The sequence below is a fragment of the Crocodylus siamensis genome, chromosome 1 (assembly GCF_052110815.1).
Source record: "Crocodylus siamensis isolate JL-2025a chromosome 1, ASM5211081v1, whole genome shotgun sequence".
NCBI classification, from domain to species: Eukaryota; Metazoa; Chordata; order Crocodylia; family Crocodylidae; genus Crocodylus; species Crocodylus siamensis.
Window position 1 is genome coordinate 224,498,994 of NC_143395.1, and position 21,513 is coordinate 224,520,506.

Below are 21,513 nucleotides of genomic sequence, written 5' to 3' on the forward strand. Positions count from 1 at the left end.
TTAAACTGAATAACACGGCCCTAGGCTCTCCTTCCCCCAGCATACTAGTAAAGCTTCTAGTTTTCTTTCAGTTGGAGAAAAATATGCATTGTTTCATGTGCGATGATGCACTTCAGCCCCTGTACCCCTTTTCTGATCCCTAGATCCACCTCGGGATGTGGTACTGTGGTGACGCAGATGGTAGTAGAGCCACTTGGCACTAAACCCAGCTGTTTGCTTATAAGTGGGTCTCCTGGTTTTCTCTGATTAAAAAAATAATAGTAATAATCCCCAATATTCCAATTTAAAAAGTAGCCCTTTAAAAAAGTAACCCAAAATCCACATTTTTCAGCAATTAAAATGAAACACCACTAATACATAGCTAGATCTCTCTCTCCATATATATGTATATAAACACCACTAATATATAGCTAGATCTATCTATATCTGTATCTAGAGAGAGAGAGAGAGAGAGATCTAACTACATATTAGTGGTGTTTCTTTTGGATCCACCCCTGACACACGTGTGTATGTGTGTGTGTGTGTGTAACCCAATTAAAAAAGTAACCCAAAATCCATTTTACATATATAAAACCCCAAATCCATTATCTATCTATCTATCTAAAAGGAAAATTGATTTTGGGTATTTTTTTAAAATTAGGACACACACACACACACCCCCCGCTAATATATAGATAGACATATCTATAGCTGTCTATCTATATATTACGTATATATAAATACATATAGATAGCTAGATATCTATACATTAGCAGAGTTTTACTTTAACCACTGAAAAATGTGCACTTTGGGTTACTTTTTTTTACCCAAAAGTTGGGGATTTTTTTATCAGCGAGAACCAGGCTCCCTGCCCACGCAGATGTTGTGGAACCCAGGCACCGAGGTTGCACGGGGCGGTGCGATGACGGGAGCCAGCCCGATCCACCCCCCCCATTCCCCTCAAGCACTGTTCCAAACCCCCGCAGTAACCAATAGGAGACCGCCCACATCCTGCCTCCAATAGGAGCTCACAGACAGCCGCTGTTGCTAGGCAGAACAGGAATGAAGGGTTTGCCTCCTAGTCCCGCCCTCCCTCTCCTTTCGCCCGAGCTCCACCACCAACTAGAGAGCTCTGCGGAAGGGGAAGAAAAAAAAAGACACCTGGCCAATCGTAGCTGGTAGCGTTCGCTCTGCGCACGCTGATTGGCTGCTCCGCCTAGAGCGTCTCCTCCAATCGGAGCTGGGGCCCCTCAACGCGGGCGGGACTGGGCGCGCAGTTCAAATTAGTATCCGGAAGGTGCCGGGGCAGGAGCTGGGCTGGGAGCACCCATTACGCACCGGTAGGCGGGGAGGGGCGGAAGCGGCCCATTGGTACAGGCGGTCGCAGGCCTGGCCCCGGCCCCGGCCCCGGCCCCGGCCCCGGCCCCAGCCCCATGGACGACCTGGGGGAGCGGCTGTACCGTAGCGGCCTGCGCTTCGCTGCCGCCTTAAACGGGATCGTCACAAAGGTGAGGGGCCGGCGCGGTCGTTGGACTGGGGTTGCTTCACCTCAGAGTGGCCTGTGCGGGGGAAGGGGACCCCGCGCACGCCTGATGTCGTCACAGTAGAGAAGGGTAGTGATAGCGGGAGTGGCAGCCCGCCAGGGCCTGTTTGGGGCTCCGCCCACGCCTGATCCCTGCCCTAAAAGCGGTGTTGATGGTGACAACCTGACATTTTCCCCCCTTCTTCAAAAAAGTTTTTTTCAAAGGCCCAGATAACCTGAGGATGTAAATATGCAGGAAGTGAAACTTTCAAATACCCGGTTAACTGCTTTAAGTAGCTGCATTTACCCAATGTTTCTAAGCACCTACCCATGCTACTGAACGTGTTGGAAACATTTTCCAACGTTTCTAAAGACCTGCCGATCCCACTGAATTCAGATGGGCCCTTTTACTCAAGATGCCAGAATCCATGCTTAGGAAGCTCATTATAGAGAAACTATAACCGTCTCTCTTCAGGGTTATTTTACAGACATAACTTCGTGGCAACAGGCAAGTAGTTCCACCTTCCTCTTTGTCAAGACGCAGTTAGTACTGAAGAAGAGATAAAAATGTGTGTTTCCCCACACATGTTAATCAATACTGTACTCAGAAAAAAATGAATGTCTGACTTTTCTTTCGGGCTGTTGTGGAGATAATTATTTTCTCTTGAGGCCGCTAGACCTCTTTGACTTGCGTGTGGGATCAAACAGTAGCTTGTCTAATCCAATTTCCAGACCGTTGGAGGCCAGTACAAATTGCTAGAAGAAGGTGGGAGATAACCTGTCAAAGAGGCAACTCTGAAATGTCATATCCATCACAGGAGCTGATTTGTAATTGATACCCTGAAACAGAAAGGTTTATATTCCTGCTTCTAAAAACTTTGCTTAGCTCATGTAATAGTGAACATTATTTAAAGTGCTGCTAATGAAACAACACACGCATGCCAGTTTTCATAGGGTTCAGTCTAACTCAAACTGATATGGGGTTCAGATTATGAAAACAATCTTCAGATGTATTTAAGAGCTTTACTGTTATATTTAATACATCTGTTCTTATTTTTAAAAATGTTTGGTTGCTTTTTTTTATATATACAGTACAGTTTTCCCTTTGAAGATGATGTACTTGTCTCTATGCAAACACTGTCTTGCAATACACCTGATGGTAAGAATTTTAACTTTTATGTATTTATTGTATTTTAGACCTGCTAAGGGGTGCAAACTTACAAAAACAGGGTTATACAATATGTATATGAAGACTGTCCACCATGGCCTGCAAAAATTGCAGCTTTTTCTGAAGTTTACCTATTGAAGTATGTAACCTTCACATATAAAATTATAAATCATCGAGACACAAGGATTTTTTAGGTGATATCTTTGTTTGGACCCATATACAGTTGGGAGAGAAAGGGACAAGCTTTTGGCTGCCTGTATAGTAACTTTCCTCAACTATGTACTGTTGGTCAGATAAAAGACATAAGCTGCAAAAATCCTTGCCTCTTGTATTTTTCCTGGGCCACCATGGCTACATCGCTCCAACATGAGAAAAATCTTCGGATTTTTGAGTCTGTCTACGTAGCAATGAGCGTAAGGTAAAAGGAACTGATATTTTTGGTTTGAGATGTGTAGTTGGTTTGTTTGTTAGACAAAAAAACAGTGTATTCTTGGGGTTTCAGATTAAAAGTAGTTAATGCTTTAAGGACTTGTAAGGAACAAATCATAATATGAAAGAAGAAGGAACAGAAGTGAGAGAGGAAAAAGACGGGAAGGGAGTATCAAAGACAAAACCAGTGGTTCTCAACCTTTTTGGACTTGAAGCACCCCTTGGAAATTGTCAGCTCTTCACCGTGAGCTACAAAAACCTTGTCTGACATCTCTCCCAACTGTGTCAGTCTAATTAATGACACCGCCAAAAAGACCCTTTCTTCTCACATATTTTCTGAACCATTGTTGTTGTCAGCCTTGTCCCTTGATATGAAGTTCTCAATCTTCCAGTAAATGGGAAGTCATCAGTGAGTCTGTAGATGACTGAGGAGGCTGATTTTGACATCCTCATGTTCAGCTGCAAATGTGGCAAATAGTTCCAGGAGGAAGGAATAGATCCCAGTGATGTTGCATTACAGTTCTTTCCCTTTTAGCTCTCTCTCTTATCTACCTTCATAATGAGATGAGTTTGCTTGAAATGATCAGTGCTTTGTCATACATGCATCGTGGTGCCATTGGGAACAATTCAATCCTTGATTCTCCCAAATAGTATATTTCTTTGAATCAGCCTTCAAGATGTTCTTGAATTTTTCTTTTGCCTACCTCCAGAATGGTGACTGTTAGTAAATTGGATAATCTAGGGCCTATTTGGGAGCTGGTTGTCAGGCATCCTTAGGATACATCCTGTCCAAAGGATCCTTCTGTCCTTCCAGTTGATATAGAGGATTTTCCAAAGACATTGCTGATGGTAATGTTCCAAAGATTTCAGGTGTTTCTGATATGTCATCCAAGTTTCACACCCATACAATAGAATAGGGACGACAACTGCTTGGTAGATGAGAAGCTTGGTTTAGGTCCTGATGTCACGTTTATCAAAGGCATGATTTTGAAGATATCCAAAGGCAGTGCTAGCAGATTTGATTTGGTGTTGAATATCATTGTGTATGTTTATTTTTTGGGAAAGGTGGCTGCCCAGTTGGGGAAATACTCAACATTCTCCAGGGATTGCCCTCTAATTGTAATATGTAGAAGAGAAGCTGGCAGATTTGGTGTGGCATAGTAAAGGATTTAGGTTTTTATGAAGTTGACAGTGAGTTCAAGCATTTCATGTGCCTCACAGAAGCAATTAGGGGTGTACCGATAAAGATTTTGGGGGCTGATAGTGATAACCATTATTTAAGGAAGCGTGTTGACCAATACCGATCCAATTTCCGATATAGTGCCTCCAGCTGGTAAGTCTGGTGTGGTGGAAGAGGATTAGCATCGGGAGTGTTCCCCGTAGTGAGGGAGGGGCAGGGGCAGGACCTGCCCAGCCGGGGTGTGGGGGCCATGGGATGGAGGCAAAGCTCATAGGGTGGACGCAGCTCCTGCCGCTGCTTGCACCCTGGGAATGCCAAGGCCCAGGGGTGTGCACCCCTGGATCTACATAGCGCAGGGTGGGCTGCAGCTGCGGGGTGGAGCGAAGCCCGGTGGGACTTGTCTTACCAGGGGCTGGGCTCGGAATGGGCTCAGGTGGCACTGGGAAGAGGCTACAGCCACCCCACATTTCTCTGCAGCTCTGCTCCCAGCTCTACGCTGCTTTCTTCCTCCCTTCCCTTCTGACTTACCAGCTGGAGGCGGCATGGGCATTTATTGGCCAAATTATTGGCACCATCAGGCCAATGTCAAATTGTTACCAATATAAAGAAAATTGTCTGTATTGGAAAGCAAACTGATGTATCAGTGCACCTCTAGAAACAGTCAAAAGTTACTTGGAGCTCTCCAATGGAGTGGCCATACATGACGCAATCATCAGCATACTGAAGATCAATAATGGAGAGGTTGGTTATCTTGGATTTTGAATGTGACCGGTTGATGTTAATCTTTCTTGACTCCAGTTCTAATAGTGAAGGGGTCTGTTTCCAAGCCATTGCTCAAGACCATTGCTGTCATGTTGTTGTGTGGAAGTCTGAGGATGGTAACAAATTTAGGCAAGCACCCAAGGCTCACCAGGATCTTCCACAGAGCTTCTCTACTGATTGAATAAAAGGCAGGTGTCAGATCAGTGAAGGCCATGTAAAGATCTTGATGTTGCTCACAGCACTTTTGCAGCTGTCTAGCAACAAGATCTTACCTATTTTAGCTCTGTGTGGTCTTGAAACCACATTGGACTTGAGTAGAATCTCCTTGGTGAAGAAAGTGAGTCGACTGAGGCAAATGGAAGTGAGATTCTTCTGAGCTGTGGACAGGAGTGCAACACTATGATAGTTCAGCAATCCAATCCATCTTCTTTCTTGAATTTGGAAATGATTCTAGCATCTCTCAAGTTTCAGGGAACCTTTTCATGTTTCCAGATTTTCACAATAATGATGTCTGGTTGGTTAGGGAGCTTTTTTTTCCTACCTTGCTAATAAATTTCACCTGGTACTCTGTGAGGATCATATGCTTTCTTGTTCTTAATTTGCTTAATGGCTTTCGATGCCCTGTGATATGTTGATGGATCTGCATGGTAGCATATCGTTGTGGAGTGGCTTCCATGGTATTGTCTTCAATATTAGAATATTAGTTCAGGATCTCTTGGAAGTGCTCCTTCCACCATGTATTGATGGTGACACTGTCTTAAAAGAATGTTGTTCCATTCTTGGACATCAGAGGAGTGGCTCCTTGTGGGCTTGACCCATAGATAGCTTTGGTTATGCTGGAGAAACTATGCATATTATAATTTTTGCTTGTCTTTCGCTTTGTCTTCCTACTACTACTTCCTTCCACTCTGGGAGGAAAAACCTGCAGCATCCTTATAGGCTCGGCAGTGCTACGTTGGATAGCGCTACAGAAGAAAGAGACTTGGGGGTCACCATTGACCACAAGATGAACATGAGCCTGCAATGCGATGCTGCGGCTAATAAAGCGACCAAAACGCTGGCTTGCATCCGTAGATGCTTCTCGAGCAAATCCCGGGATGTCATTCTCCCCTTGTACTCGGCCTTGGTGAGGCCGCAGCTGGAGTACTGCATCCAGTTTTGGGCTCCACAATTCAAAAAGGATGTGGAGAAGCTTGAGAGAGTCTGCCCTTTGGGCAGGGGGCTGGACTCGATGATCTCCCGAGGTCCCTTCCAGCTCTGATGTCTATGAAATCTACTAGTCCTTTTGCTCTCAAATGTTCCTCTGAGACTCAGCTTTAATGTTGTGATAAGTGTCTGCTTAGAAGTGATGCAAAGCCCTCCTTTTGTGTAAATGAGAACTTGAATTTCCCTATCTAATGTTTCTTTTTGGATAATCGTAGAGATTCTTCACTTGCCTCATGGATACCTTTCTTGAGGCTCTCCCAGTAATCAATGGTGTCAAAATCATCTGTGAAGCCAAAAAATTTCTCACTGAGGCACCGCTGAAGTTGATAGGCTTTAGCAGGATCTTTCAAGCACTTGATATTGAACCCTTTTCTTGGTTGTTTCCTTTGTTTAGCTTGTTTGGGGCAATATGAATGGACATAATAGGCCATGATAGACTAGCCAGTCATTTACTGTGGTCATAGTTCTGGTGATATGAACTTTTTGATGGCCCTATGCATGATGACCTAGTCAGTCAAGTGCCAGTGTTTTGAGTAAGAGTGCATCCATGATGTCTTCCATTAGTTGCTTTGATAGAATAAGGAGTTTGTGGTTGATGAGATCATGTTCCAAACACTTACTCAAGAGAAGAATTCCACTTGAATTACCTTTCCTCATACCTTATTTTCATAGAATCATAGAAAATTACAGTTGGAAGGGACCTCAGGAGGTCATCTAGTCCAACCCCTGGCTCAAAGCAGGACCAGCCCCAACTAGATCATCCCAGCCAAGGGTTTGTCTAGCCACCAAGGATGAAGATTCCACCACCTCCCTGGGTAACCTGTTCCAGTGCTTTAGTACCTTGCTAGTGAGAAAATTCTTCCTAATAGCTAACCTAAAGTTCCCTTGCTTCAACTTGAGGCCATTGTTCCTTGTTCTGTCATCTGCCACAAGTGAGAACAGTCTAGGTACATCCTCTTTCAAACCTCTCTTCAGGTAGTTAAAGGTTGCAATTGAAACCCCTCTCAATCTTCTTTTCTCTAGACTAAATATGCCCAGTTCCCTCAGCCTCTCCTCATAAGTCATGTGCCCCAGCCCCTTCACCATTTCATTTGCCCTCCACTGGACTGTCTCCAATTTGTCCACATCCTTTCTGTAGTAGGGGACCCAAAACTGAACACAGTACTCCAGATGTGCCCTCACTAGTGCTGAATAGAGGGGAGTAATCACTTCCCTTGTCCTGTTGGCAACACTCCTACCAGTGCAACCCAGTATAGTGTTAGCCTTCTTGGGAATAAGGGTGCACTGTTAGTTCATTCAGCTTATTGTCCACTGTAACCCTCAGGTCCTTTTTTGCAGAGCTGCTGTCCAGCCAGTTGCTCCCCAGCCTGTACTGTGCATGGGATTGTTCCCTCCTAAATATAGGACTTCGCACTTGCCCTTGTTAAACCTCATGAGATTCCTTTTGGCCCAGTGCTCTAATTTGTCTACATCACTCTGAATCCTAGCCCTTCCCTCCAGCATATCAGCTACTCCCCACAGCTTGGTATCATCTGCAGACTTGCTAAGGGTGCACTCTGTGCCATCTTCCAGGTCATTGATGAAGACATTGAACTAAACCAGCCCCAGGACCAACCTCTGGGGCACTCCACTTGATACTGGCTGCCAACTAGACATAAAGCCATTAATTACTACCCTCTGAGACCAATGCTCCAGCAAGTTTTCTATCCTCCTTACAGTCCATTCATCCAACCCATACTTCCTTAGCTTGCCTGCAAGAATGTTGTGGGAGACCATACCAAAAGCCTTGCTAAAATCAAGGCACACCACATCCACTGGTCTCGCATCCACAGAGCCCGTCATCTCGTCATAGCAGATAATCAGGCTGGTCAACATGGCTTGCCCTTGGTGACTCCATGCTGACTGTTTCTAATCACCTTCTTCTCCTCCAAGTGCTTAGTAATGGATTCCTTGAGGATCTGTTCCATGATGTTTCCAGGGACTGAGGTGAGGCTGATTGGTCTGTAGTTCCCTCAATCCTCCTTTTTCCCCTTCCTTAAATATGGGCACTATGCTTGCCCTTTTCCAGTCATCCAGGGCCACTCTCGATCGCCATGAGTTTTCAAAGATGATGGCCAGCAGCTCTGCAGTCATGTCAGCCAGCTCCCTCAGCACCCTCGAGTGCATCCCATCCAGCCCCATGGACTTGTATATGTCTAGCTTTTCTCAATAGTCCCTAACCTGTTCTTTCTCTGCTGCTGTTGGCTGCTCACCTCCTCTCCATACTGTGCTGCCAGGATCAATAGACTGGGAGCTGATCTTGCCTGTGAAGACTGAGGTAAAAAAGGCACTGAGCACTTCAGCGTTTTCTGTATCCTCTGTCACTAGGTTGCCTCCCCCATTCAGTAAGGGGCCCACACTTTCCCTGATCATTCTCTTGCTACCAACATACTTGTAGAAACCCTTTTTGTTACCCTTCACATCACTTGCTAGCTGCAACTCCAATTGTGCTTTGGAATTCCTGACTTCATCCGTGGCTGCCCGAGCAGTTCTGTTATACTCCTCCCTAGTTGTTTGTCCAAGTTTCCACTTCTTAGAAGTTTCCTGTTTGTGATTTAGCTTGCTGAAGAGTTCCCTGCTAAGTCAAGCTGGTCTTCTGCCATACTTCCTAGTTTTTCTGCACATCGGGATGATTTGTTCCTGCACTCTCAATAAGGCTTCTTTAAAATGCAGCCAGCTCTCCTGGACTCCTCTGCCTCTCATACTGGCTTTCCCAGGGGATCCTCCCCATCAGTTCTCTGAGTGAGTCGAAATCTCCTTTTCTGAAGTCCAGGGTCCTTACTCTGCTGCTCTCTTTTCTTCCTTTTGTCAAGATCCTGAACTCAATCATCTCATGGTCACTGCTGCCCAAGTTGCCATCCACTTCTACATTCCCAACCAATTCTTCCCTGCCTGCGAGCAGTAGGTCAAGAAGAGCATGCCCCCTAGTTGGCCACTCCAGCACTTGTACCAGGAAGGTGTCCCCAACAGTCTCCAAAAATTTCCTGGATTGCCTGTGCACTACTGTATGTCAGAATGATTGAAGCCCACCATGAGAGTCAGGGCCTGTGACTGGGAAACTTCTGTTTGAAGAAAACCTCATCCACCACTTCTTCCTCCTGGTCTGGTGGTCTAGCAGATCACCCTCCACAGCATCTTGTGCTCTCCCCTCTGTCCCTAACCCAAAGACTTTCAACAGGCCTATCTCCAGTTTCATACTGGAGCTTTCCCTTGACTGAAAGGATTGAAGAGAACACCACCTGAGCGCCCGTACCTGCCACCCTTGCACCCAGTGCCCTGTAGTTACTTTTGATCTGCTCAGGATCTCCCCTGGCAGTATCATTGGTGCCCACATGGATGAGTAGCATGGGGTAGTTCTCAGGGCCAGTTGAGTCTCTGTAATACCTCCATGAAATCTTGGATCTGGGTTCTGGGCAAGCAGCAGACTTCCTGAGACAAAAGGAACACTTTCTAAGAGTTCCTTTCCATATGTCTTAGTCCTGACCCAAATTAGCATTGAAATGGTAAGAAGAATTATATTATCTTATTTGGGGACAGATGACAGGATTTGGTCAAGTTTAGTAATATAATTCTTCTTTTGTGTTTTTTTTTGTTTTGTTTTTTATCTGTATCGGGTCAGGGCATATGCACTGTTTAGCTGTTGCCTGTTGTCTGTTGTTCAGTTTAAAGAGTCTTTAGATGCTTGTTGACGCTATCTGGACGCTCTGGCATTTGAGTAAGAATCCTGACCTTGAAAGTATAACCAACACGATAGATGTTTTTCGTATTTTTTGGATTGTGGAAAGAGACTGTGTGTGTGTTCATAGGGTGACTTGCACCCACACCTCCCCTTGTACTACCATACATGCAGACCCCCACACCCACACCCCGTCACGCACTCCAGCCACTGTTCACCTCACAAACCCCATACCCACCCGCACTGCCACACACACACACACCCATGTGCTCCCTCACTACCCCCAATCCTATCCACCCCCACAATACCACCCACACGCTTCCCCACACACCTACAGCCTCCTACAAACCTATACCCATCCCTCCCATGCATGCATCCCCCACAATACACAAGAGTAAGACTTCAATTTAAGCTACTATGCAATCACCTCTGTGTACACTACACAAATGCATGTAAATCAGGATAAAAATATTTTTTGAATTCAAATTAATAAATGTAGATGTTCACTTTTTAGAATATAATTTGGTATTTTTCTGGTTCAGAGTTAGTTTCATAGTTAGTGGGGCTGGAAGGGACCTGAGTACATCATCAGGTCCGACCCCCTGCCATGGCAGGAAAGAGTACTGGGGTCAAACGAACCCCAGCAAGGTGATTTGTCTAGCCTTGTCTTAAAGACCCCCAAGGTAGGAGTCAGCACCACTTCGCTTGGAAGTTCGTTCCAGATCCTAGCCGCCCTGACAGTGAAGTAGTGCCTCCTGATGTCTAATTGAATTTACCCTCTGCCAGCTTGTGACCGTTACTTCTAGTTACTCCTGGTAGTGCTTGGGGGAACAGGGACTCCCCCAGTGCCTGCTGGTCCCCTCTGACTAGTTTGTAACAGGCCACGAGATCCCCCCTCAGCCTTCTCTTGTGGAGGGTGACCAGGTTCAGGTCCCGTAGCCTCTTCTCATAGGGCCTGCCCTGCTGCCCCCTGATCATGCGAGTGGCCCTCCTCTGGACCCTCTCCATGTTGTCCACATCCCTCTTGAAGTGCAGCGCCCAGAACTGGACTCAATGCTCTAGCTGTGGCCTGACCAGTGCCACATAGACTGTGAGGATCACCTCCTTGGACCTGCTTAAGATGCATCTGTGGATGCATGACAAAGTGCGGTTGGCCTTCCTGACTGCATCCCCACACTGCTGGCCCATGTTCATCTTGGCATCAATGATGACTCCAAGATCCTTTTCTGCCTCTGCACTGACGAGAAGGGAGTTTCCCGGCCTGTAGGTATGGTGCTGGTTCTTCCTCCCCAGGTGCATCACCTTGCACTTGTCAGTGTTGAATCCCATCCTATTCTCATCTGCCCACCACTGTAACCTGTCTAGGTCTGATTGCAGCCTGTTCCTCCCTTCTAGCATGCCCACATCCCCCCACATCTTAGTGTCATCAGCAAATTTGAACAGGGTGCTTTTTACCCCCTCGTCCAAGTCATGAAGATATTGAACAGTATAGGCCCGAGGACCAAGCCATGCGGAACCCCACTACCCTTATTCCTCCAGGTCAAAAATGACCCGTCCACCACCACTCTCTGGGTGCGGCCCTCCAGCCAGTTGGCGACCCACTTGACTGTGTAGGTGTCAACACCACAGTCCCCTAGTTTTTTAATGAGAACAGGGTGAGAGACCGTGTCAAAGGCCTTCAGAAGGTCCAAAAAGACTATGTCCACTGCTACCCCTGCATCTAAGGATTTGGTGACCTGGTTGTAGAAAGCCACCAGATTGGTCTGACAGGACCTGCTGCTAATGAACCCGTGTTGGTTGCTGCTAAGCATAACCTCCCCCACTGGCCCCTCATGGATATGTGCCAAAATAATTCTCTCAAAAAACTTACCCAGGATCAAGGTGAGACTGACTGGCTGGCCTATAGTTTTTTGGGTCCTCCTTCCTCCCTTTTTTGAAGATGGGAACCATGTTGGCCCTCTTCCAGTCCTCTGGCACCACATCAGAGCACCACGAGTGCTCGTAAAACTGCCAGGGGTCCCGCAATGACCTCAGCACTCTGGGGTGGAGATCATCCGGACCAGCTGATTTAAAAACATCCAGTCCCTCCAGAAGTTCCCTGACTAGATCATCACTGACCCTTGGCAAAATCCCTTGCTGAAAGGAGTATTTCTGGGAGCCAAGGGAAGGGACTTCTTGTGGCAAAGGTCAGGGTTTAGGGGCAGGACTTCTGGTTACAAGATGACAACTGGGGGACAGGGTACCTGTCAAGGGGCAGAGCTACCTGTGTGGCCCTTGGCACCATGGCAAAACTCTGTAAGCAGCCCTCCGCTCAAAATAATTGCCCACCCCTGGCCTACATCCATTTCCCTAGATTTGGGGGTAAGGGGTTGCTGGTTAACACAAAGCTTAATTGTCCTCTAGAGTGTGTAGTTTAGGTTTCTCTGCTATCAATTCTCCCTAAACATTTAATGAGTAGGGAAGGTATCTAACATGGAATGACACTGTTAAGCATGTATCATATCTATTAACTTTTCCTTAAATATTTCTAGGACCAAAGAGTTGGGAGGACATATCACAAAATTACCTGAAAAGGAGGAGAAAATCACTCAAGGTATCAGTTTACTTGTGATTGTATGTTATGAATCATCTTATTTTAATCTTATTTCAAAGGATGTAGAAGATTTAGGTCACTATGAATCGGAGAACTATTTCCTAAATAAATTTTTTTTGGCTTGTGGAGGAATTAGATACTTCAAAATGAGAGGTTTGGGGGTTTTTTTGTTTTGTTTTCTGTTCATCATATAGCATAGTTATTGTTTTGGAAAATATGGGGGCAGGAGAGAAGGTATGGGGCAGGAGTTAATGATAATTTAGGACATCATTGAGATGTTGGCTTGTGAATGTCTACATATGCATACAGGGTATGTATTGGAATAGAAGAAAGTAGGAGTGAAAGGGTCCTCATGAGGTTATCTTGGGAAGGGGCAAAGCCCAGCCCATGCATTGGATTGGGCCGTGACAGATTCCATTTCCCAGCAGCCCCTACCCACATTGCTATAGCTTTTTTCCCCACTACTGGGATCTCCATGGAAGCCAGATGTAGCAATGTGGGCAGAGTCTGCTGGGAAATGGAGTCCAGCCGCTGGCCAGATCTGCTGTTTTGCCACCCCTGGGTTATCTAGTGCAGCTCCCTACTCAAGGCAGGATTATCCCAGACTAAAACCATTCCAGCCAAGTTTGTGTCTAACCTGCTTTTGAAAACTTCTAAGGATGGAGATTTCATAAATATTTTAGGTACTCTGTTCCAAAGCTTGGCCACCTTCAAAGTCAGAGAGTTCTTCCTGATATCCAGCCTAAGTTTTCTCTGTTGCAAGCTGAGGCCAATGCTACTAGTCCTGTTTCCTATAGCCATAGAAAAAGCCCATCTTTACCCTATCTATAATTGTCATTCAGATATTTGAAGGCTGTTATCAAGTCCCCCCTCAATCTTCTCTTCTCCAGACAATAATCCTAGCTCTTTCAACCTGTCCTTCAAAAGTGATTTTTTTTTTCTTTTGTTTTGTTTTCCCCCCAGGCTCTGCTCTAGACCTTTTTAATCCTTCTTGAAGTCTGGGCCCCAAAAGTGAACATAATGGGCCAAGTTAGGTCTCTCTAATGATGAATAAGAGTAGAAGAATTATTTTCCTTTTATTTACAAGTAGCACTTCTGTTCATTCATCCTAGTAAGATATTGGCCTTACTTACAACAAGAGTACACTCTTGGTGCATATATAGCTTTTGGTGGCTCCCCAAGTCTTTCTCTGCATTGCTGATGCAGCCTAGCCAGTTATTCCTCAGTCTGTATTTGTATATTCAATTATTCCATCCCAATTTCAGGATTTTGCATTTCTTGTTAAATTTCATCTGATTTTGGACCACTTTTCCTGACTATTCAGATCACTCTGAATCCTAGCCCTACCCTCCAGAGTGTCTGCAACTCTGCCCAAATTTGGTGTCATCTACAAATTTGCAAAGCACGCACTTAGTCATTGTCCATATCATTAATGAAGAAGTTGAACAATACCGGACCCAGGCAGGACTCCTGGAGAACCCCACTTGATACCTCCTGCCAGCTAAACATTGAGCCATTAGTGACTCATTGAGTCTATGATGAACATGACAATTCAACCAGTTATGGATCTACCTTACAGTACTTCAATTCAGCCTGTATTTCCTTAGCTGGCTAACAAGAATGTCATGGAATATAGTATAAAAAGCAAGATGTATCACATCCCCAGCTCTTCCTCCATCTACAGTGCCTGTCACCTTATAGAAAAAATCAGGTTGGTCAGGAATGACTTGTTCTTGGTGAATCCACAGTCCCAGTTCCTGATTTCCTTGCCCTCCTCTAGGTGCTTCAAAATAGGTTCCCCGAGGACCTGGTCCATGATCTTTCTTGGTATCAAGGTCAGAATGACTGGACTGTAATTCCTTGAAACTTTCTCCTTCCTTTTCTTAAAGATGGGCACTAGAGTGGCCCTTTCTCCTTTCAGTGCCATATTGTATTGGCACTGATAAAGGGAAAATTAACATTATCAGCTGTTGCCTTTTTTGGCCAGTGTAGCCAATAACATACCAATAAATATGCCTTCTGACTGGGGCTTCTGGACACCACGTGCAGTCACAGCGTGCACAGCCGGGCAGTATGGAGAGCAGTGCCATTCAGGTAAGTCTGTGCAGGGGCAGGGGGGAGGGAAGGGGCCATAGGCGGGGCAGATCCAGACCCGTATGGTGAGAGAGGGTGGGGGCTGGGTGAGGGTGTGGCCCAGCCAAGGCAGTGAATGGTACCCCAGGGCCAGGGCAGGGAGTGAGAAAGAGCCACAGGTGGCTCATCCAAAGGGACATAGCAGAGAGGAGGGTTTGGCTCCCCACCACTGTGTGCATCCGTGGGGGAGCTTGTGCCCCCCTGGATTTGTTTGTGGAGTGGAGGCAGACTGTCTACTGTGTGCTCAGGGGTCTCTGCCCTGCTGCCTTTTTTTCCCAGGACCCCTGTGCTAGCTGCACATCCCCTGCCCATGTCGCGACAGTGGGGCGACAAGTTGTGCCTTTTGCTGCCAGATGCACAGGGGACATGGCACGGCCACTGCATGGCTCCCGGGGCAAAACAAAGTGAAAGGACGAAAATAGTTTTGCAATGGTATTGCGTCAAATTGAGATGACTTTCTCCATCATTAGGGTTATGGGCATGTTATTTGTTCTCTTCCCTCTGAGCATTTAAGTGTTCCAGATAATCATTTCTTTTGTAGCACTTTTGTTTACTGCAAGGGTGTTGAACTCATTTGGTCCTGTAGGCTTGGATGAGAGAAGCTGGCCAATCCGTGGGCTGGACCAGGACTGACCTCCTGTGCATATAACCTGGGGGCCAGACCACTCGTGCCACACACACTGCCAGGTCCAGCCTGTGAGCTCTGTGCCAGCCCCCTGCGGTGCATGCACAGCCAGCCCCAGTGCTGAACACAGAGCTGGACTGTGCCCGCCATGCAACACAGGAGGCCTTTAAGGGGCACACACTATAAGCAGTGTCACACAGGTGCTGCCTTGTCTCTGATTCTGGCACAGCCCAGTGGCACAGGAGTCATCATGCAGGTCTAGTCTGGCAGAATGCAGCATACATTGCATGCCCCGCATTGATCCCCTGTGCTGCATGCAGGATGCGTGGCACTGGATGCAGCCTATGGTGCCCCATGCAACGTAGGGCCAGGGCCAGTACATGGGGTTGGTGCAATGACCTGTGAGCCTGATCACATGGATCCGGCCTGTGGGCATCATGTTTGTCACCTTTTGTTTTGCTGCAAGATTGCTGGTGTGCGTGCTGGCATTGAATATGTGTAAGGGTGGGAATGAACAATCTTTCCTTGACGTGTATAAATAATTATGTAAACACAGGGGTGGACAAAGTATGGCCCACGGCCAGATAAGGCCAGCCAATTGACTGCATCTGGCCCATGGGTGGGCACTCATCATTTAGGTGGATCTAACCTGTAGCTGCCCCCACAGCACTCTGCATGGGGATAAACCCCACCTGGGGAAGCCCAAAGCCACTGGATAGTTCCAGTCCTAGCCAGCACTCACAGCTTTCTAGTGGGGTTGCTCCCAGTGCAGCTGCCTGGATACTGCTCTGCTTCCCCTGCCTCCAGCATTTCCTTCTCTTGCCCTTGCTGCACTGCTTCGGGGGTGGGGGTGGGGGGCAAGCTGGCGGCTGCAGCCAGATGGCTCCTGCCTCAGTGTGTGGGGCTCTAGTTCCAGCTTTTAGCTGCCTTTCATTCCGGCCACCTGGCGCAATGACCAGCCAGGAGCTGGAGCCCTGTATGCTGGGGCAGGAACCGCCCAGCTGTAACTCCCCATGCCTCTGCCTAGAGCAGCACAGCAGGGACAGGAGGAAGAGGAGGAGGAGATGCTGGAGGCTGGGGAAGCCAAGCCAGTTCTTGGGCAGCTGCAGCCACACCAGGAGCAACCCCCTGGGAAGCTGTGCATGCTTGCTGGGGCTGGATCAGTGCAGATGGACACACGGTGCGTAGGTGGGAGTGAGTGGGGCTTGGCCCTATGTGGGTGCTGTGGGGGCAGCAGCAGGCTGGATGGGATGTGGGGTGGATCACACAGGGCCTGCACCACCTGGGCAAGCTCTGCTGCATCTGCCCCCTGCCCTCCCACCATCGATTCCCTGGACTTAGCCTGCAGGCAGCCTTCCACACATGCAGGCCCCCCTCCCCACCCACACGCACATTATACAAGAGTAAGACCATTTTGAGCTATTATGCAGTCACCTCTATATACACTATTCAAAAGACCAAACTGGGGGGAAATTTTAAAATAAAATCAAAATACGTTACAGTACATGTTTGGTTTCTAGTATATGATTTGATTTTTTTTTTTTTTTTTTTTATCTATAATTTGTTAAAATGATATCTTCTGCAAGGTTTTACATGTGTAGCCCTCAAAAGCTCACCAAAACTTAAGGGGCCTTTCAGCCAAAATAATTGTCCGCTCTTCTGTTAACATATCAAGTATTTGTCAGTTGCTATCAGAATTGAATATTTAATATACTCAGTATACAAATTGCATACCACCATTCATTATAGTTAAAATAAACACCCTCAAACAGCCCATCTTGTGCACTAACATTTAAATCCAGCATCTACAAACATAAAATATCAACATCATTAAAAATGGTGGCATGTGTTCTTTACATTCCTGCCCCAAAAGCACTCACAACAAAAACATGTTAAGCTGAATCTTAGTCTTAAAGCTCATCAATAATTGTAAGAAGTTCCTGCTGCCTATACACAACCTTGGTGTTGGGTGGAGGGGGTGCTTTTACTTAGAGTGGTTCCCAGAAAGCTGCTGTAATTAAAACACCTCACTGTCATGTGTATTAAGCTCCCACAGGTTTAAAGGTGGTTGTGGGATGTTTTATCTAAATCTCATTCAACAAAGTTTAGGTAAAGTGTCCCAGCAGCCATGTTTAAACCCATGGGGCCTTATACATGTGATGATGAGACTACGCTGAAGTGTTCTAATTGGGATGTGAAACAGATTTGATTAATTAAGTCTGCTCTGACACATTCTTATTAGAAAGTGAACCAGCATGTGTATAGATGCCCTCCAGTTTCAGGTTTCCTCTAAATGCTCATTCAAAAAACTGGGCAATGTGGCCTTGAAGGTCAACAAATAAGGACTGTTTTGAACTTGGCAGGATGATGGGTTAGATGAGCTTTATTCTAGAACAGGGGCAAACAAAATGTGACCCACATGGCAGATACACCTCTCCAAGCACTTTCATCCAGTGCTTCTGCCTGTGAGGGTACATCTGCCCCCAACAAGCCGTATTATGTCTTGCTCTGACTTATGGGTGGAAGGGCCAACCCTGCTATCGTTTGGTGGGGCTGCTGCTGCAGGCTTCCCCAGCATCCCGTTCCCTCAAGGCAGTAGGTAGGGAAGGCAGGGCAGAGCTGCAGCTGGGCAGGAGTCCAGTGTGTGGGACTGGGACTGGTGGCAGTGTGGAGCCCATGCCCAGGGGTGTACAGGGTTGTTTCATAGTAGCTAGGGTCAGGAGGGACCTGAACAGATCATCTAGCCTGACCCCCTGCCACAGGCAGAAATGAATGCTGGGTTCACAAGACCCCAGACAAGTGATCATCCAACCTCCTCTTGAATTTGCCCAAGGTAAGGGCGAGGACCACTTCCCTGGGAAGTTGGTTCTAGATTTTGGCCACTCGAACTGTAAAAAATTGCCTTCTGATCTCTAACCTAAACATATTCTCCATCAGTCTCCAACAACACTACCATTGTTTCTCGTCACCCCAGGTGGTGGTGGGGAGAAAAGGGCTCTATCTATTTGCTGTTGATCTCCCCCGATGAGTTTGTAGGCAGCCACCAGGTCCCTTCTCAGCCTCCTCTTGCCAAGGCTGAATAGGTTCAGGTCCCTCAGTCTCTACTCATAGGGCCTGTCCTGCTACCCTCTCACCAAATGGGTGGCCCTCCTCTTAACTCTCTCCAGGCTGGCCACATGCCTTTTGAAGTGTGGTGCCCAGAACTGGACGCAGTACTCTAATTGTGGCCTGACCAAAGTTGCATAGAGGGGGAGTATCACCTCTCTGGACTGGCTTGAGATACATCTTTGGATGCATGACAAGGTATGGCTGGCCTTGCTGGCTGCAGTCTGGCACTGGCAGCTCATGTTCATCTTGGAGTCAGTAATGACTCCAAGTTCCCTTTCCACCTCTGTGCTTTCAAGAGGGGAACTCCCCAGCCTGTATGTATGCTGTGGATTCCTTCTTCCAAGGTGCAGCACCCTGCATTTGTCTATGTTGAACCCCATCCTATTCTCAGCTGCCCACTTTTATAGTCTGTCTAAATCTAGTTACAGCCTCTCTCTCCCTTCAAATGTGTCCACCTCTCCCCACATCTTAGTGTCATCAGCAAACTTGGACAGTGTGCTTTCCACCCCCTCGTCCAGTCACTGATGAAGATGTTAAACAGTGCAGGCCTGAGGACTGAGCCCTGGGGTACCCCACTGCTCACATCTTGCCCGGTTGAGTACAACCCATCCACCACTACTCTCTGGGTGCACCTGATCAGCCAATTTTTTACCCATCCAACTGTGTAGGCATCAATGCCACAGTTGCTTAATTTATTGATGAGGATGGGGTGAAAGACAGTGTCAAAGGCCTTCTTAAAGTCTAGAAAGACTACGTCCATGGCGACACCATCATCCAAGGATTTAGTTACTTGGTCATAAAAGGCAATCAGGTTGGTCAGGCAGGACCTCCCGTTGATGAACCCATGCTGGTTGCCCCTGAGCATGTTCTCCCCTGCTGGCCCCCCACAGATACACTCCTTGATGATTCTCTCCAAGGTCTTCCCGAGCACTGAGGTGAGGCTTACAGGCCTATAGTAACTTGGGTCCTCCTTCCTTCCTTAAAAACTGGGACCACATTAGCTAGTTTCCAATCCTTCAGCACCTGGTCGGATGACCCCTAATGCTGATACAGCCAGGCCAAGGGCTCCGTGATGACCCCTGCCAGCTTCCTCAACACCCTTGGGTGGAGGGCATCCAGACCTGCAGATTTAAAAATGTCTAGTCCTTCCAGAAGTTCCCTAACTACATCTGCGCTGACCCAAGGCCCGACAGAACTATCCCCGAGATTGTCTCTACTTCTGGTATGTGGGATGTCCTGGTCCTTGTTCAAGAAAACAGAGGCAAAGAAACTGTTAAAAATATTAGCTTTCTTGTCTGGCATAGCCACAATATTACCGTTTGCGTCTTGCAGGGGCCCTACATTGCCTGGTGCCCTCTTCTTGCTCCCAATGTACTTGAAAAAGGACTTTTTGTTGTCCTTCATCCTGGACGCTAGCCTGGTTCCATCTCTGCCTTGGCCTTCCTAATAGCCCTCCTACACTCACGGGCCGAGGAGGAGTACTTCTCCTTGGTGATAGCTCCTCCCTTCCACTGGTTGTATGCCATCCTTTTAGTTCTCAGGCATTGCTGAATGCCCTTGCTGAGCCAAGGGGGTTTCTGAGCACTCTTACCCCGCTTGCTTCTCTCAGGGACCGTTACCCTTTGGGCCCAGAGGATTGTCCCCTTAAGGTACGACCATCCCTTGTGGACTCCCATCTCCTCTACCTTCTGGGCCCTCAGTGCGTCCCCCACTAGTCTCCTAAGCTCACTGAAGTTGGCCCTTCTGAAGTCAAGGGCATTAGCCTTGGTGTAAGCCCTTGACACCCTGCGTTGGATAGTGAAATCCAGCAGGTGATGATTGCTATTGCCCATGTGGTCAAAGACCTGCAGTCCCCTCACCAGGTCATCCCCGTGGCCAGGACCAGGACCAGGTCCAGCAAGGCGTTACCCCTAGTCGGGCTATGCACTTCCTGGATAAGGTGAAGGTCCTGTAATACATCCAGGAACCTACGCGAGCGGTCAGACCTGACTGTCTGCTCCTCCCAGCAAATGTCTGGGTAGTTTAGGTCACCCATGACAATAACATCCCTTGACCTAACTGCCTCCATAAGCTGACTGAAGAAGTCCTGGTGCAGCTCTTCCCCCGCTAAGTCTGGGTTCTTACTCACAATCAGGAGGCACGGTTCCTCCTGCTTACTCCCCATACTACGAGCATTAGTATAGAGGCACTAATTATAGCAGGTGTTTGACTTTTAGTGTATGATCTGTTTTTTTTCTGGTTCTAAGATGACAGACCCCCCCCCCCAGGAGTATTACTAGGAGGCAAGGGGAGGGACTTCCGGTGGCAAAGGTCAGGGAAGATGGTGACCAGGGGCTACCTATGCGCCCTTCGACAGCTCACTAAATCTCATTAAGCCTCCCTCCACCTGAAATAATTGCCCACCCCTGCTCTAAAGCATCCCTAAGGAGGGTATTGTCATTAATTTGATAGATACAAAGTAAGTTATAGCTTGTGTTTGCTGATTTGCCACAACAGTACCAAGGCTTGAGTAAACAAGGTGGAAACAAGATGATGCCAGGATAGTCATTGCCTTATAGATTAAAATAACAACATAAATGTCATCCATGGCCATTGAGAATTGAAGGAGATAGGTGCCTTACAGCATTGAAATAAATAAGTGGTTTAGTCAAAATAACTCTTGCAGTTCTAACTTCTGACTCTGCTTTCTGTTTTTAATTTCAGAAGACTACACACTATCAAGCAACTACAGGTAAAGAAAAGTCTTACAATATTATCTATATTTAATCCATCCAGAAGTAAAATAGAAATGCCACATCTACAGTACATGAAGATACAATGGTTTTGTATATGCTTTGCAGTCTAAAGGCAGTAGGTGCAGTCACCTGACAGGTTGTCTTCATTTGATGTGTTAATACACCTTTGTCAAAAGTTTTGAAAAAATGTTTAATACCCAAACAAATAGTTATTGGATTTTAAAGCCCTCTCTTGTATCTATAGTGTTCAAATTATATATTAGTGAGAAAAATGTTTAAATGAGTGGTTATAGATTAGGAAAGGCAGCCGGGACTGGTTGAGCCAAGGAGATAGGAAACTTGGAGGGAGACGAGGCCA

The 21,513-nt window shown here is 46.9% G+C and overlaps 1 protein-coding gene across 2 annotated transcripts in view; it reads left to right on the forward strand.

Moving 5' to 3' along the window:
- The first annotated feature begins 1,247 nt into the window (after window positions 1-1,247).
- Window positions 1,248-21,513, forward strand: part of HJURP (Holliday junction recognition protein) — a 69,788-nt gene continuing 49,522 nt past the window's right edge. The window contains exons 1-4 of one of the 2 annotated variants that reach the window (XM_090057954.1): window positions 1,248-1,487; window positions 2,594-2,660; window positions 12,493-12,554; window positions 21,124-21,151. In XM_090057954.1, coding sequence (XP_089914080.1) covers window positions 1,413-1,487; window positions 2,594-2,660; window positions 12,493-12,554; window positions 21,124-21,151 — 232 coding nt within the window. In that variant the 5' untranslated portion in view covers window positions 1,248-1,412. The remainder of the gene's footprint in view (window positions 1,488-2,593; window positions 2,661-12,492; window positions 12,555-21,123; window positions 21,152-21,513) is intronic. The other variant, XM_090057963.1, reaches the window with a different exon arrangement.